This window comes from Chelmon rostratus, chromosome 19, assembly GCF_017976325.1.
Source record: "Chelmon rostratus isolate fCheRos1 chromosome 19, fCheRos1.pri, whole genome shotgun sequence".
NCBI classification, from domain to species: Eukaryota; Metazoa; Chordata; class Actinopteri; order Chaetodontiformes; family Chaetodontidae; genus Chelmon; species Chelmon rostratus.
The window spans coordinates 7374093-7392666 of NC_055676.1; the positions used below are offsets into that span (position 1 = coordinate 7374093).

At 42.2% G+C, this 18574-nt stretch overlaps 1 protein-coding gene across 1 annotated transcript; it reads left to right on the plus strand.

Annotated features, from left to right (window-relative positions):
• The first annotated feature begins 12428 nt into the window (after nt 1–12428).
• adra1ab (adrenoceptor alpha 1Ab) lies at nt 12429–17733 on the plus strand. The gene is made up of 2 exons (XM_041960605.1): nt 12429–13344; nt 17282–17733. Exons 1-2 carry the CDS (start codon nt 12429–12431, stop codon nt 17731–17733), a joined length of 1368 nt encoding a protein of 455 aa, XP_041816539.1.
• The last annotated feature ends 841 nt before the right edge of the window (nt 17734–18574 follow it).

Genomic DNA, 18574 nt, shown 5'->3' on the forward strand with positions numbered 1-18574 from the left:
TTAATGAAAGAGATAGGATCAAATGAACAGAAAGTACAAGTACATAGTGCACATGCGGCGAACCATCCATCAAACACCTCGTGGCACTTTAATAACGCCAAAAACTGGTTCACTTGGTGGCCATCAGAAAGTTCTGAGAATGAATGCCAGACTTCATGCGAGGGTATCTATCACGGAAAATATTACATGACTTTATATTCACAAGATGTTCACTCCTGCTTCTGCTCCAGCACTCATAAAGAAAAACTCCTGAGATGCACACGGCGCCTCGCCTGCTGCAGCAGAGCTGGCAGGACATCCTGTTTACCTCGACAGGCCCATAATGTGCCTACTGTTGGGCTGTTTGTTTTCTTCTGCTCTGCTTTACTTAAACTGTAAAGGTGTCTTGTCTTGTTACCAAACAGATAAAGAAAATTAATAAAGTAGGAATAATATAGGAACTGTTTTATGTTTTACATTTCTTATGACCATCTCCTTGCTTTGCCTAGCCTATAACTGAGTCTATTTCTTGGTACTGCGGATTTATTATCTCAATTATGGTCTATAGAGTACTTGCACATGACATGTACGCATACTGCATGTGTGTGTGCAAGCAGAGGGGTTTATTTATGGATGGAGTTCTGCAGACACATGTATGAAAGTATGTGTACAAATTTAGATTCCAGTTGGTACATTCATGCATGCATATCCGTGCATGTTGGTCCTCACATGCACAATTACTGTATATGTTTGTATCTATATTACTAGTTCACTATTTTCATGTCTTTTCGTTTTGATTGGTGTTGGATTCAAATTCGATTTGTGTGTTTAGTATGAAGCAGTTCTACAATACGCATTAAGTAACCTGAATCTACACAATCTACAATCTGAATCGTGTGAATATACTCATGGAGTAATGACTTGCAGATAAAGAAAGAATAATCCACTATTTTCTGTCAAAAATTCAAAACCAGTAAGTGTTAAGGAACTTACAGTAGGATCCTTAAAAATGCTAGAATCAATAGATTATCTTAACCATTATCACATCTCAGAGCTAAACTTCTAAAAAAAATCCTTTAATGTGAACACATGAAAGTGAATAATATTTAATCAGAGCAAACCGCCCTGTTTGATGATTCATAGCAGACGTGCAGATTGAAAGAAGCAGTTACCCGTTCTCCTATTCAAATAAATGTAGCAACCGCAGTATTGGCAGCAATTAATGGAATATTCCCCATCTTGACTTAGCCAAGTCCCGGCCATTAACTGCACACCATGGGCTGTCTTTCTATTTCATTTCCATTTGAGTTTGTTCCTCTTCTTGTCCTGACTGTTGATGTGTCCATCCTGGTTTTCTGCAAAACCCCTGAGGTTTTATAAGCTAATGAAACAAAAGTGCTCATTTGCAATTCCATTTGCCAATCTCTAAGTGCATTCCATGATTAGCTGAACTCACCATTTTTTTTTTTCCTTGGTGTCACAGGCATCCACCAACATCTCTGCAGAGCCCTGCACAGCACAGGAAATCAAATTAGGATTGACATAATTTCTTTGAAACCTCTACCTTGCTGTGTCTACACAGGGAGCGAAAACAGCGTGTCATACGTTTGATGGATGTAAGTGCACCATCCGTCTCGTATTAAAAATGAGCTGTGCTATCAGAAGGCTCAGGGCTCTGTGCCTGTGTGACAGCAAGTTGGGATACTAAGCAGGTTGCTGGGCATGCTGGGAGATGATAATGTGTGCTTGTTAGACCCATAGTAACAGGTGGGGGACGTTTCAATCAGAGCTTTTTCAAAACTGCAGATCATCATACGAAGCCTTATTTTCTGCTGTCCAATACCCAGTAAAGATAAAAAGATATTATACCTGTGACAGCCCTGACATAGAATCATCTTGTTGTTATAGCTTACATGTTAGCAAGCATTCACCTGTCTACACATCCAGGATATCAGTTTTATGTTCATGAGATGAACCTTCACACCAAAAGTAATAATAGTTTATGTGGGGACCACATGAACACAGCTGTGATAGTTTTGGAATATTTCAAACCATGCAGATATTGATGGAGGGTGGCATGCTCAAGGATTAAACCACCATATTAGACAGCAATATAAGGTGTTAAAATGTGCTGAGAAGGCAACAAATCTGCATGTGGTGGGGGAGTTATAATAGAATCATCGTGTATCTGCCGGAGCTTGAAAACACAACAATCAAGAGTTGGACCACTTGTTTGAGACATTAAGGTTTTCGAAAGGTGCATCAGCTACTGATTGAACATGCAGGAGATCTTCATTAGAATGAGAGATACAATGGCTATAAAATCGCTTTCAAAGCCTTTTTGGGCTCTTTTACATGGGAAATAAGATAATAGTTATTTTCTTAAATGTCAATAAAATGTTACGAGGGTGAACACACACCTTCTCCTAGATCCTGCATGGGTTTCATAGTAAAACATCAGCCACCTTCTCCCAACTCGATGTCTAATTTCCCTTTAATTTTCCCAACCAGCAAAGGTGGCGGTGGCCGTTATTGCTTAGCTAAGTATATTAAAAGTTTAAGGAGTTCTGTAAATAGTTTCTGAATGTCATGTCTCTTTTTCTCATTAGAGAAATCATCCAGGATGCTGGTGTTCAGCCAGGCTCGCTCCTGCATTCAAGCAGCAAACTGGATGAACAATTAGGCGCACTAATCTCATGAGGGCAAGTCTTTACCTCCCTATGAATAATTTAGCATTTAACCAAGTGAGGCTGATAACAACAAAATGTATTCCCCGCTGCCAAGCGTAGGCTGAAGTCATGCGTGTTTGCATTTCCCTGGCAGTGAAAGGAGAGAGTGGGATTTTCCCAAAATGTAATCAGTTTAATGTCTGAGGCCTGCGAATGTGAGAGAACATCAGTTATGCGAGGATGTCCTGAGCGCGACAGCGCAGTAACAGCGCTCTGAGAGTCCTGTCTCCTCGAGGCGAGGAACATGACCTTTGAAGCAAAGAGCTTTTTTTTTGTTTGTTTGGTTTGTGGGTTTTTTTGTTTTTTTTTTTTGAGAAAGGTAAAACAGGTTAAACAAACGAAACTGTGGGCCCGTAAAAACATTTCCTGCCCGTGGGATGAAATGACCGACCAGGAAGTCAGAACGTTTCAGGGCAACAAAGTCACATCCTTTTTTTACCACATGAGCACCAGCGTGAGCTTCGTTTTCACAGGTTAGAAAGCTGTCTCACCTTCAATAATGGCAAAGATCAAGGACAGACGGAGTCGGAAGAAGAAGAAACCTCTCTTATTGAAGTCTAAAGTGCAGTTTGAGTGCTTGAGTCATTCTCTAAACTTTGAACAAAGCTGTCAAGCTGTCATTTCAACACAACTCCTCATCGTCTGCATCTGATAGAACTTGGCATGACCTATGCAAATGAGCTGACAGCTTCAGAAAGAGGATTTAAGACGAACGCTTCCTCCCATAAAAAAAACTGCCTTAGTCCTCTCAGTGTTTAAACCTCTTAGATCCTCACACAACTTGACACACACATTATAAGGTGTGTGTCTTGAGACCAGGTTGTTTTCATGTTTAGTGGCACTTGTCATCAGTCGACATTTCTCAAACAGATACAGCAGATATTCAACACCTAATTTTTTTTTTCAATCTAAAGCTTTCATAAAGTGTCTGGGAGATGAGAGCGGGGCCTGTGTGCTTATTGGCTCGTTTGATCTGTCAGTTACTATTTTTGAGATTGCACAACCAGCCATGTGCAGATCAGCGGCATCAAAATTCAACAAGCCGCACAACTCTTCTCTAATATACCCTGATTTTCTCCTCAGACGATTTCAGCTCTCCCGCCGTAAGCAGGGTTTATGGGAGATCACATTTCTTTAGACATATATCATGAAGTGGTCATGCGGAGCAGCGGTGGATCAGGACGTAGAGTGTTCATCCACTTATCAGAAGGTCGGCCGTTCGATCCCTGGCCTTGGCAGTCAACGTGTCGAGGTATCCTTGGATACTGAATGAGCCAGCAAGCCACCATAGCAGATGTGTGTGTGTGTGTGTGTGTGCGAATGGGTGAACGCAGACTGCTGTAAAAAGCACTTCGAGTGGTTGTCAGACTAGAAAAGCGCTAGAAAATACAGTCCATTGAACACAGCACAAAAGCAGATAAACTTATAATACAACATATTAAGAGAGGTGCTGATTCAACTGCATGTTCATTTTGGAGGTGACTGTTTTGTTTTGTATTATACTGACTGGTAATAATATTGTGTCCATCCTTAACTAATGAGGGTATATTTTTCAAATTTCCAAAATATATGTAAACTATATTTATCCTGTTGCCATTTATTTTGAATTTCAAAGAACCAGTATGCTTATATTTGATCATCTGAGAACATGAATGTCTGTAATCATGTTTGCCAGTCCATCCAATAGATGTTGAGCTATTTCACTGAAAAAGTGAACACTCTGATCTGCTTATCTGCTGGATGAAAAGTCAGAGGATCACTTGAGTCTTTAGGACTGTTTCGCTGAACACCTGTCATCAACACACCCCTCCATTTGAAACACTGAAGTAATGTAATACAATTTTTAAGCCTCCGCAGAGCCCTGCTTCAGCAAAATGCAGTTACCATGCAGTGAGGTGGAAGTCACAAAAGCATTAACCAGCTCTGTGCCCATGCAAAGCATCTTAAAATACCAGGTGCATCACCAAATATTCATAACTTATGTTCCTCATGACGCTCTGGGGTGGTGGGACTTAGTGTGACTCAGTGCTCTGAAAGACAGAAAAAAACATGAGTTTGCACACTGAACACAAAATTCAGCAATGATCCAGGCACTGATGAGCTCAACATTGGGCGCTACACCTGGCAAACCCCTCTGTTGTTGATTTAATCAGAGGTGAAAGAACAAATCAAAGAGAATACAGTCACTTTTAGGCATACACTATTTCCTCTTTTTATAATGTAAATTCCACAGATTCTAACAAAGAAAGACTTTTTCATAACCAGATGAGGACAAGAATGGGGCTGGTCTAAGGACAATATAAGGACAGCCCCAAATTAACACTCAAAGTTGGAATATAAACTCATAGACTAGAAGGATCCATACGTGAGATCAATACGCCCGGAGGACGGCAGACTTATGAGACAGCTCTGCAGTGTGAAGATGAATGCATCACCCTGTTACTCGAGACAGATGTGGGGGGGGGGGGGATCTCAAAGTGAACGCTGCTGCCAGGGCCCTCCGCGGCATCTGAGACACCTGTGGTCAGGTCACAGAGCCGCCGCAGAAGCCATAAATAACTCAACCTGAAACAATAACCTGAGAGAAGAAATAGCCTATTTGTCATCCTTGAGGTATTTGTGATGTGCCGGCACCCCCCCCACGCAACCCTGTCCAGGGTCTGCCTCCGTATATCTGGTGTTCCTTTACAAAGTGAAGCAAGGCACAACTGAGACCGAGCCTTTCCCTTCGGCCCCTGGAGCAGCTGATATTGCTCATCCTCTGACTAAAAGTCCTCCCAACAGTGCGCTTCCAACTTTGTAGAAACAGTTTGTGTTTTGGAAGTTCCCTGTTTCAACATGACGGTGAAACAGACACGTCCAAAAAACACCTTTGGGATGAACTGGAACACCAGCTGTGAGCCAAACCTCATCAGCCAACATCAGTGTCGGTTCTCGCTTTTGTTCTAATGGGAGTAGATCACTGCGGAGAGGTTCCTAAATCTGTTGGAGAGCCTTAAACAAAGAGCATAGGCTGTAGCAGCAGATTGATGCCCATGGCTTTGGCCTGACATGTTCAGCAATCACATATGCGTGTAAGGTTCAGGCTCCCACATACTATTAGTTTACTGAATATAGGAAAAGGGTCCATCCTCTGGGGAGCATGAATCTGAAATGAATCTGAAAGAAGAAGAAACGCTGTAGTTTTCCTGGTGAGGTAAGTCTCGTCTTGTCGTGGAGCGCATTGTTGCTCATGAGGAAATTGTCAAGCACAAACAGTGTAATTTAAATGACTATAAGTGAATAATTTTATGAAACAGCTGGGCCCTGTACTTCAGCAAACCAACAGAAGAAAATAATCTAAATTGTTTTTGGACTATTTTAGGATGTGGATTAATACACTAGTTGCTCTAGTGAGAATTCACAACAGGACGTGTATGTTTCATTAACTAGTGCCTCCCAGCTATCCACCAACACTGTCAGGCTTTGATATTCGGTTGAATGTAGGTTGTGATGCTGGTAACCAAAACTCAATATCAGTACTAAGTCTGAAGCCAACGTCAATTTGACATACAGGACTGAGGATAGCTGACATTGATATCTTGTCAGCTTTAAGGGGCCACACCAATGTCAGACCTGTCTGGATGCCATCATGGACAGTCCTTGCTGGTGCAGACAGTTAAGTTGATACTGGGGCACATGCCAGCAGCCCGCCTGGTAGTGAACGTGCAGCTGTTGCATATGAAACGGATACGGGGTAGCTTTGGCAGCCTGCGCCTAGAACCGAAACAACACAGTTAATGCCAGCTATAACTTTTCCCTGGCTGCTCTGAGAGATGTTGGTTGCCGGTGATCTGCCTTCTGCCTCTGAGAGGGATGTGCTAACATTGGCAGCGTGGTTGACGTAGCCACCAAAGCAGTTAGACCAGAAAGGGCGAGATCCTCCACCTGGCAGCCTGCAACTTAAGCCTGCTCGTCTGATTTTATTTCCTCACCTGCAAGTTTAAGGTAAAGCAGTTGTCGATCATTTTTCTGCCTTTCAGATCTCTGTCTTAAGGGCCACTTGGCTGTTGAGAGACACCTCTGAGGTAGCATGCTAAACCATTATGCTGATTGTCTATCGGCTGAAGTCTAGTGATGATCATTATTGCGTTTTATTTAGTAACATTAAGTAATATTTCATGTGGGGATTTTAGCACTGTAATCCTTTAAGGGACCACTCTTCTTTGCTTAGAAACCACACAATAAAGTTCAATTAAAGTGTGTGTTGTGTATTCAGTGTCCCTGGCCACCACTTTCGTATACAGCATCCAGAACTTAACATGACGTCCCGTTATCACCAATAATTATATAATATTTTTCGTGACCAATAGCTCCACAGCTCCTGATGTCTACCTGTGAGTAGTTTAGTGAGTAGTTTAGTCATTATCTTGGTAAAGAGGAAACATGTCAAAACATATATATATATATATATATATATATATATATATATATATATATATATATATATATATATACTAGAGCTCAGATGAATATGATAAATCAGCTGTTGGTTACACAGACAATGTTACAGCATCATTTTTTAGCAGGTTTTGGTTCCTTTCATTGCATTTGTTGACAATACCAAAAATATCACAATCCAATGGTTTAAAATCTTGAACAGCGATGTGTGCCAACTATACATTCCAAGTGTGTTTTTGTACCTCAAAATCACTTCCCTTTTATATACTGGTAATAAACGTGTAGTTATTAGTGATCATTGTGCGATGATTCTAAGCTATCACTCAGAATCAGCTTCGTCAGCTCTTAAGGGGTCACACGCAGGACCCGAACGAGCCGGGCACGTGAGCACCCGTTAATTGAGAGGTGCGAGCGGCTCGTGCAGGGGGTGGGGCCTGGCAGGATCAGGTCGGCTGGTCCACTGTGACTTTCTTTCTCACCGGAGGAGGCAGGAGGACGGCGGGCGGGAGGGAAGCTCTCCGTGCCGCCCGCGGTGGACAGGAGACCGCATGGCTGCCATGTCAGCAGCACTGCCGCTTTTTCCTTCTTCCAACTCTGCGCAGGGAGGAAGGTAAGACTCTTCTTCTTTTTCTCATCATCCCACACAGTGACTTCCAGTTTCCATAATGGATCATCATGCTTGTTTTTAATTATTTTTAATCATCTGAAGGATGTGGCGATTTTTTTAATAGGCCGCTAATGAGCACATTGTGAAAACTGCTTTATTTTCACCAGCAGCTGGTAACGCTCACACATGCAGCCTAATGTTCAGTGTTTGCTTATTCCTGGCATATTTAAGTGTTCAAACATGATAAAAGTAAAGAGCAATGCCTCATAATGTATAATGAACAAAACAGAGGCTGTAACAGGTGGGCCACCTTCATCTGAAAACAGGCTTGGAATGGAAATATAAATATTTTATGAATATAAAGAAGATGATGAATGAGTGCAGTTTGAAGCAAAGGCTGCAAAGGCTCATGGTTTGAAGGATAGGAAAATTAAACATTATCATCTTCTGGCATACAGCTGCCTCTGGGGAATAAACACTAACAACACAACCTCTTCAGGTGGATCAAAGTCAGTTCAGTTTTATTGCATAAGCCATAAGTCACAAATTTGCCTCAGGGGGCTTTACGATCAGAGCAGAGAACACCTTCTTTCCATAGACGCTTGAAGAAGGTAAGAAAGCTCAAGACAAAACACTTGACTGTCCTCTCACGAGAGCAGTTTGTGTATAGTCTTCAAGGTTGATAGGACACAATGATTAATGTCATAAGGTTTTGAATTATGAACTTCAGGGAATGACTTCCCCCTCCGGAGAATGCCGCTTTTTAGAAAATGGACCTCAAATGCACAGTAATTCATCAGGATAGTGCCCTGCTCCAGAGAGCTGACAGAAACTGTTCAATTACACTGTTTGTGGGAACAAATGGTACATGAACTCCACGGTGGCCTGCACTGGCAGCAGAATACATTAGCATGTTGAGGAGATTCGCATGTGCACTTGAGAAGGATGCTGGATTTCATTTGTGCGATGTGACGTCGTGACCTGAAGGAAGCTTATTCCAGTCATCGCTCAAAATCCAGGAATTGGTCTCAGGGGTGGCATTGTGGAGAAATATTTTGACTATTTGAACATAAACATATCGTTGAACTGCTGATCAGGCAAAACAAATGATCGTGTTCTAGGAAGTGGTGCCATTTCTTCATTTTTCAATATTTTCTAGAATGTCAACCCCTGATTAACTCATAAATTACACAAGTACTCGAAGATAAATCAAGAACGAGAATAAATGTTAGATGCAGCACAAGAGACTAATAAATCAGATGTGTTAGAGGTGAGCAGGTTAGTAAGTGGGTAAGGTAAGTGCTCAAGCTTACTTTTTTTGGATTGGATTGGATTTGTGTAACACAATGCAGAGAGGTTTCCATGCTGCATGTTACAGAGTGGTTTCAAACACGCATGCTTTAAAAAGAACATGACCTCCTGATCTGCTGCATAGACCAAACATTGTCACGAGGACTTATGCTAATGTTGTGCACCCTTGTGATAATAATGGTGTCCTATGCCTATAAACTGCTGTTCTGATTGAATGTGCGGTCAGGCTACATTAAGCCATTTAATATGCTCGCTAAATATTCCCTCTCCTAAAACAAAATCCTAATTATGAGTCCAATCATAGATTTAATTGGCTGCCTTGTTTCAGTTCTGTAATGGCCACTCAGACTGATAAGGTTGATGGGGAAGTTTCTTCAAGGGCAACGCGCCATCTTTCCACTAGATCCACTGATGCAATAAGATGAGCTGTGCACCTTTGCAATTCAGATGTAAATTGGAATGTAATGATGTTCGCTGATAGCTTTTAATCAAATATTATCTTGCATAGACTGAGAGATGTGTGCCATCTCCCTGTTGGGACGAGCTGCTGGTCAGCTGAAAGAAAATGCATTGAGGGTAGTGAAGCTAGTGATTATTATCATTTTGTGTTCGCCACGACATTATTTTCTTTTCAAATGAATTAACATGAATTTTAAGCTCATCACAAATTCTCAGAGGCCGAGGTACTGCAACATCTACCCCCGAGCATAGAGGTATTCAGTCTACAATGATATAAAACAGAGAAAAGCAGCAAAGCGACACATTTTAGATGCTTGAAAAAGCAAACATGTGACATTTTTGCATGATAAATTGCTTCAATAATCAATCAAACATGAATGCTCCAAAAATGGCGATTGATCAAACACCTTGACGTATTAATGCTGTTATTCCTAAAGGACACAGGTTAGTGTGTAGGATCATTTTGTTTATTCTTGACATTTTTTTTTTGTTGAGTCACCTTACAAGTATTGTACGTGTCACATTTTTCTCACTTCAGCTTCACATCTGCAGAAATGCGCAGGCATGACAGGCCTTCCATTGTTTGAACGTAGGAACATGTGTCTGTTTTTGCATTTGTTTTGGTATCTCAAGTTTTCCCACACCCCTTCTGTCAAAACACAAGCAGCCCAACAACACTTCCAGTTTGCCTGACAATCCTTGCTTCCCGGAGGAAGAAAATTATGACTAAAATACGGCAAAAACGCGCAGGGTGGATGGAGCAAACGGAAAAGGTCATTTAACACATCTTGCAGCGCTTTATCATGTTGTCACCGCGCTGCTATCACCCTGCCGCTCCCATACTAATACATGCATGAATGAAACATAAAGCAGAAAGCATATAGGGGAGTTTATACGTTTGAGAGTAAGCTATGTTATCAGCCTCAGACAGGCGCCAACACATGCAAATGTAATGTAATGTGTCAGACAAGCAGCTTCAGGACATAAATGTGTCACCTGTCCCAGACTTGCTGCTCTTGTTTTCAACTTCAGGAAAGACTGATTTGTCTTTGAATACAGATTGCACTGCCTTGAGACATACAGCACAGTGCTGCAGCACTTAGGAATGCTGCATGACATCTTGCATTTCCCTGTTTAATGTTGTTTGATCTTTGCTGAATTGTTTCCGCTGTTTCGCCTCAGGTCAATGTAAATCTATTTCCTGCCTGACACTCCTCACAGTAACAGCTGTCCTCAAACACAGGTGGGCTGAGGAAATCAACTTTTTAGATGCGGCTTAATCTCTTTGCGCAGACACTTCACCGCACTGAGAAATCTCATTACAACCGAAAATGCATCCCAAATATCACTGCGCTTAGCTCTTCTGCAGAAACAATCCGCGATATCCATTGACTGCCTATTTCATTTAGATTCCCCTCTGGCTACTGATCCCAGCATCAAGTGTTTATTTGGTTGAATTTCGTTCCACCTCGCGGTGGGATGTGCAGCGAGCAAAAGCCCTTGATCCTGCATGAACATGTGACAAGCGTGACTGCTCTGCGAAGGCTTTATCTCGGACGCTTTTTCATTCTTTTTTTCCTCGCCGACGTTTATCTCGCTCCCTGACATCCCAGATCTCCGACACGTACACTGAGAGTGGTACTGAGTGGGACTATCGGCAGCCAAAGCCTCCGCCACGGTAATATAGTGCCCTCCTCAAGGTTCAATTCCTGGCCTGTCATCCGGTGGTTGAGTTAGAGTCCAGCTTGCAGACACGAGACATTCAAGGAAGCCATCACAGGCTGAAAAAAAATTATCTCTGCTTTCATTTATCTTTGTATTCTCTGCATGGCTGGCTGGTGTTCTCATAATGCCACAGATGATTTTCTTTTTGCCCCAAGGATTGTTATTGCCGCTGCGGTGTCCTTGTCTTTACCCCTGTTGTTTTTGATTATATCTTGTTATTTTTTTTCTCTCTCTTCCATTACAATCCCCACCACCCCTACTGCTCAAGAGCTCTATTGCATCCTCACCGTGTCTGTAAATACAGTAGATCATTTCCTTAAATAAATCTGCCAGGTTAAATAAAGGTTAAGGAAAAATCAGATATTAATAGTGGGATGATTTATAGTTTGTTTCATCTGCAGGGAGAAAAAGAAAAAGACAAGTAGGCTTTTATGGTTTCTGGATGAAAAAGAAATTGTGAATGCCACTTAGTTCACTCAAACCTCCCTTTTTTTGAATGCAGCTGTAATGGAAGGTGAATAGTCTGCAAATAGAGAGACTGTGTTCTCTGAAAAGAGGCTATTAAGTGATATTTTTGCCTGGTAATCATGACTTGGTGCTGTGTGATGATTCTTCTTTTAGCAATTTACCTTCAATGTGTTCCATTTTATGTGTGACGTTTTGATTTGTTCCTACGCTGCCAAAGACAGAACAGCAAGAGGTAATGAGTCTGTTTTGGGCTTCTATAAAAGCCATGGATTATGAAGGTGTTGTTAAATATACTTTATCTCTTTTCTTGTTTTAACAGGTTTCCCGCAGTAAAGCCTTTCAGCATGGCTGAACCTGACATCCCAAATCCATCAGTGACTGCCGATTAAAACATGAATATTTCTCATTTCTATTAAGCTACTCTGGACAAAATACAACAAACTGTGTGGCAGCGTGTCTCTTTGTAAATGCGACATTCTGCCAAGGAACCCTGGCCAAGGCCACGTGATTGGTGGAGCGTTGGCAAGAGCCTCTGCATCAACAAATTAACTTTAAAGGCAGTTCATGCAGCCGGAAAGGCTTTTAGCTTCTGCATTAGGAGGAACAGAAAAAGGAGTTATTGAAGCTGTAGTAATTGAGACAGATGTCGCAGGAGTCAGTCTGTATAATCAATGACTTTATATATAACCTACTATACACAACAGATTACAATGGTTCCTGCTGAGAACATGAGTGCTTTCTCTGCAGTGGATCGCTGTCCCAACTGCAGCTCCTCTGCCTACCCAGAGGTGGATGTAGGCAAGGCAGTGGTTTTGGGGATAGTGCTGGTGGTGTTTGTAGTGTTCGGGGTCCTTGGCAACATCCTGGTCATCCTGTCAGTGTTGTTCCACCACCATTGGCGCTCTGTGACACACTACTTCATTGCCAACCTGGCAGCGGCAGACCTGCTGCTCAGCTCCGCCGTCCTGCCCTTCTCCGCCACTGCGGAGGCTCTCGGTAGATGGGTGTTCGGCCGGTCGTTCTGCAGCGTCTGGGCCGCCCTGGATGTCCTCTGCTGCACCGCCTCCATCCTCAGCCTGTGTGTGATCTCTATCGACCGCTATCTGGCTGTCAGCTACCCTCTGCGCTACCCTGCCATAGCTACAGGGAGGCGAGGCCTGACTGCAGTGGCCGCTCTCTGGGGACTCTCGGCGGCTATATCTGTGGGCCCACTGTTTGGATGGAAGGAGCCCGACCCAGAAGATGAGACGGTGTGCCGAATTACGGAGGAGCCCGGCTATGCTTTGTTCTCGGCACTAGGATCTTTCTATATACCTCTGGCTATCATCCTGGCCATGTACTGCCGCGTGTACACTGTGGCAAAGAGAGAGACAAAAACCCTCAGGAAGGGCAGTAAGGGAGATGGGGTTGAGACAGAGGGGGTGATGCTGCGGATACACAGAGGAAATGCTGACCAGACGGGGAAGCAGGAGGATGACGACATTTCTGCGGGGCATAAACGCACCACCTTTTCCCTGCCGAAGTTACTAAAGTTGTCAAGAGAAGAGAAGGCAGCCAAAACTCTTGGCATTGTTGTCGGGTGCTTCGTTCTGTGCTGGCTTCCTTTTTTCCTGGTTTTACCCATCGGTAGGTACCTGCTGACCTCTACTGTTTTTAACTCACATAAGCCCAGTTTGTGCCTTTTCATGTGTTTTTATTAGTATGTCGAAGTTACAAAGCAAGGGGTTTTGTTTATCTGAAAGATAAATCCCTGGCAATCTGTCAAAAACCAAAAAGGTTAACACCCCTCACTGCTGCTCCAGAATCCTCAAGGACTCTTCTGTCCATCTGGATACCAAAAATAGTCTGTTCTGTTTTTACCTTGCTTTCTGAATTGAGACTCTTTTATTAAATCTGCTGTGCTGCTGCTTTTTGGACACTTGGGGGCAGCGCAAACAAGTAGTGAAAGCTGAACGTCATCACTTTTAATGTTGATAAGCTAACAGTTGAATATTTACACATACAGCAGATACTGAGTCCATCCAATAATGACCCTCTCTTAGCTCTGCTTTTGGTCTCCACCAAATCTGAGAGAAATATCTTTTGAACCACTATGCTCACCAGCTAGTTGCCAACTGTGTCTGTCTGCCATTTGGTACTGAGCAGGTAGACTACAGCTAATCAATGAGCTGAAATTTGCTATGAAGCTCTGTGAAGCTTTTGTTTTAAGTTTTTATGTACAATAAAAACGTATAGCTAGTGGAAAAGCTCCAGCAGTTTAACTTCTGTGCTGTAGAGAGAGTACTCCAGGGCGTGTCAGTACACTGTTACATCACTAGTGGGTGTGGCTACAGGTGCAACAGACTCCAAACTTTAAACCAGAGATTTTGTTGATGTTTCCTACAAATCGATCAAGAAGTTTTGTCACTTCCAGCCTCGATCCTTGTGTGGTAAGGGTTACAGGGGCTGTAATTTTTTCAGCTGGAAATCAACAGAAGAGTCTGAGTCTTTGAAGACAGCAGTAAGTGTTCTTCTTCTGGACGTTTGAAATGTTTCCACTGATTTTTCTTTTTGAAAAACAACAGTTTACAGTTGCTCTGTGACTTGAATACAATGATACTGAGACAATGAAACTTGAGGGAAGATTTCGAAGAGAGCCTTACAGTGAATGATCTGCTGTACATTTTCAGGCAAAAATGTATTCTTGGAGTCTAAGAAGGGGTTTAAATTATTTAGAAATTAATTTATGTCGTAATGTGAACATTAATGATTGCTTTGATTCTTATTGAAGCCTGCCTTGTTCTGAAAAATATAGAAAATGTTGATTGATTGTTTTTTGCAGAAGCAGAACTGAATAGAAATGAACTAATTAAGGTTTATTCTGCTGCTGGAGTCAAACATCACTGCAGATACGAGCTTCTGTCAACAGTATGAGGAGCTCAGGAAAAGGTCCAGCAAGCAAGATATTCCCAAATTTCTCTTTAATGAATTATATCCACTTTTTCTCTGTCAGAGGAGGTGATAACAGTTATGTTATCGTGGATGAGATGGCAGAAGCCACCCATTGTGAGGCTTTATCTAAAATCTTAATTGCCTCTGAAATAACTCTTATGGCTTGACTGTGATAAGCAAATGCCAGTGCAGGCGTGTGTGTGTGTTTAAGTGTAGTCGCCTGTCAGCAGTTACCTCCCAGGTCACAGATGGTGAGATTATTGCTGAAACATGTATTTGGTTACACGAACTGTAATCTTATTGAAGGAGGGAACAATCTGTTATCCAGGCTGGAGGAGACATGGATGAGACACATCATCTGGACAGATTAATTTCATTCATAACTAGCTGTATTAAAGGGCCAGTGTGTAATCCAAATGTAAACAAAAGGCTAGCTCTATCAAAAAGTGGGAGCTGTTGTCTATCTTAAAGTGGTTCAGGTCTTTTAATAGGTAACATAACGCAATAAATAAATCAGTTAGACAAAATACCAACTCAATGTTCACTTGCTACTTTCTCTGGAGCTTTCAGCTGTATCACACCAACCCGATCGCCAAAATAAATGTTGGCTTCTGCAAACCTCTACATTTCTTTACAGACAGACTTTATGGTTCAATTTTCAATTTTATGTTGTGATAATGCCGTGGTTAAGATCTGGTCAGGTTTAGGCACAAAAACCGGCAGGTGAGAGTTAAGAGAAGATCATGTTTCGACTTCTAATATCTGGTTTTGTAGCCAGAAACACGGCTCAATCAGTAGCTCAGTTGGAGACACTGGCATCATTATGCCAACATTTTATTCTGGCAGCTGGGCTGTAACATACAGTCTTGATCAGCATACGGAGCTTGCTTAGATGTCATGGAGAAGGATCTGTGTCCATGCAAGCTTGATTTCATCCATAGCAATTGTAGGACATTTTCTTGTGTGTCATTAGTGCTGAAATATTTAGCCAATAGGCCTTTTTCACTGAAGACACTTTGACATTTCACAGTTTGAAAACGAAGTGTGAAAATAATAAAACTAATGACGGTAGGAGCTGCTTCAGATTCAGGGTCCTGGTACTGTTCATGCTGGCTCATTGTCACACTGTCATGACTTAACTGGGACACTTGAGTAGAACAAAGCCATTGTTAATGTTGTTAACCAGCCGCACGTGCTTTTCCTACTATGACAAGTCAAAAAGTCTGCTGTGGAAAAGGTCTATTAATCAATTATTCATTTGGCAGAAAGCCTCTCAAATGTGCCAATTTTGTGCTTTGGACTGCTGCACTGTTATGTGTCATTGTAAATTGTGGATGGAGGTGTAACACTGTAGCTACAACCATTGTGATATGAAAGCTGCTGAGGCCCGGACCATTTGTATAATGTTGCTTGACGATATGTTTTGCTATATGAACACACCAGGAAGGACCTTCCTCCTCCGCTCCCTCGACTGTACTGTTGGAGTTCCTCAGAGGGGACATCAAAAAATTCAATTACAAGCAACCAAATAGACCAAATAAAACACCACATTGGAGCAGAATGGGCTTCTACTGTGAGATGAAATGGAATGAAGTAAACTATTGCTCCCTCCTATGAAAGCTATTACAGATAACAAGCGTGAGGCTTAATGGGCTGTAACGCTCGGAGGCATCCTCAGTCACCCTGTAGCCTCCTAAGGCAGCCAGTCATTGGAGAATAGTTCTGCATTTCAATTGAGACAGACCTTCACGGCTCACAGCGCAGCGCTCATTCGGGCTTTGAGGCAATGATAGTCTGAGATCCTCAGACTGAGGGTTTGAAAAATCACAGATTTTTCTCTCTCTTTTTTTTGTATTTTTTTTTCTGAGCACTTCAGATGGAAAGAGTTTTTTTTTTTTTTTTGGTGCCAAAACACTTTGAGGCTTTCTTCACTGCAGCACAGTACAATATGCTCACAGAAGGAAGTGACTGCTGCTCATCAGTGGTACCACGCAGGATATAAAGCTGCTGTGAAGCATTGCTTTGAGAAACATCGGTTCTTGCACATGAAAATCAGACCTGTGACTGGAATTTAACAGCTTTAATTTTTCTCCACCAAGGAGGCAGATGCTTTAGGTCTTGCATGCTTTGTTGTTAGTTAGCATCTCGAAAACTGCTCCACAGATGTGAATGAAGTTTGGTAAATTAGGTCATGTGCCAAGGAGCAATGCATTGGATTCGATTTTGGACGATAGCCCCATTAAGAGGCCATTTATAAACCACCTACTCTTCTCACTCATAATAATATTATATAATTGCATGTCATTGTTGTACATGCTGTCTTATTTCCATAGCTTTGGTCTCACTTTATTCTCAATTTTGGTTCAGGACAAATCAGCCAGTTTTCAATCATTAAAAGCGATTCAAAATCATCTTTAAAAATTTGTAAGACATTAAATTTGTTTTTGTTTTTTTTTTTTGATATGATTAATTCAGTAATGTACTATAAATTTAGAGGATTGTTTAGCTTTGATTGGGAATACGCTTGCTAAGTGCTTTCTAGCCCTAACTGGGTTTTGAAGTATTAGTGGTGTGTTAGTGTCTGTTTCCATTCGTATCTTGATTTGTTCCTGTTTGTGTGTGTGTTCTCTAGGATCCATCTTCCCATCCTGTAAGCCTTCTGAAACCATCTTTAAGATAACCTTCTGGCTGGGTTACCTCAACAGCTGCATCAATCCCATTATCTACCCATGCTTCAGTCAGGAGTTCAAGAAAGCCTTCCACAATGTGCTCCGTGGTCGCTGCTTGAGAACTGGACACATAAGCACCCATTCCTCCAGTCCAGGCCCCACGTCCAACACCACCGTTCTTTCAGCCCCAGGCTGCGGCACTGTTTCCTCGTGGTGTTGCTGCAGGACAATTTCGACCTCCTCCTCGTCTATCGGTGCTCCAGATCAGGCTCAAAGTGCACAAATCCAGAGTAAGAGTATGCTGAAGGCGTGGTGTTTCTCAGCGAGTCAAACGCCGATACCACAGAACCCCTCCAGTCATGGATCAGCCAGGGTCTTACGCCTTTCTCTTGGTGTTACAGGAGAGCCTGTTTGATTGACATGTTGAGGCAATGGAGGAATTCTGAGTATCAGATCTTGTACTTTGGTTTTGCCTTGGGGGGAAATGCGCAACTTTTCACGTGTCCTATTTATCGTCCTCAGAGGCATCAGAGTGCAGGGCCAGCTGATAGCGAGTTGCCTCCATAGCAGGCAGAGGATAACTCTGTTGCCTTAAGGCTTTATGCCAATGTAAATTCCCTGAGTGGCAAATCATTTAGGAAAGTGAATGAATCATATTTTGTGCTCAAAAGCCACTACTGAGCTGTTCTTGAACTGAGAACTATATGTGCAAGTAGAAGACTGTGGAGTGTGAACACACAGCAAGAGAGTTTTGGAGAAAACACAAACCTCTGGTTCAGAAATACGAGGCAAAAACCACGTTTGCATGGACACTAGGTTAGTAGAGATAAACATCGCAGCTTGGAGAGGAATGAAAGAGAATCTTATTGAAATGACATCATAAAAGAACTCCTGAGGCATAATTTCTTTAAACAGTGGTATTTCTGCAGATTGCACAGAAGCCCTTAAGGGCAAGATACTCATAAATCCCGGCACAATTAGCATTCACTGACAGCTCTGAGAAAGTAGAAGCTGGAAGGAAGTAGAAGGAGTGCATGAATTATACGTGCAACCCCTGTCTTAAAGGGACTAGACACTCGCAGGCTTTGATTCTGAAATATCTGTCATTGAGAGAAAAAAGTTAGAAATTGTTGTGGAAGGAAAATAACGGTCGGTATCTGGGTGTGGGATAGACGGAGCTCCGCGTCAAACAAAAAGCCCTCCATTCCATGTGTCTAAAGCCTTTAAAGTTCAGTTTTTGTTTTCGTTGAGGCTGT

Excerpts from the sequence above, each read along its gene's own strand:
- adra1ab (XM_041960605.1), top strand. The coding sequence starts at position 12,429 with ATGGTTCCTGCTGAGAACATGAGTGCTTTCTCTGCAGTGGATCGCTGT. Across the intron at positions 13,345-17,281 it reads TTTCCTGGTTTTACCCATCG|GATCCATCTTCCCATCCTGT; the intron begins GTAGGTACCTGC and ends TGTGTTCTCTAG.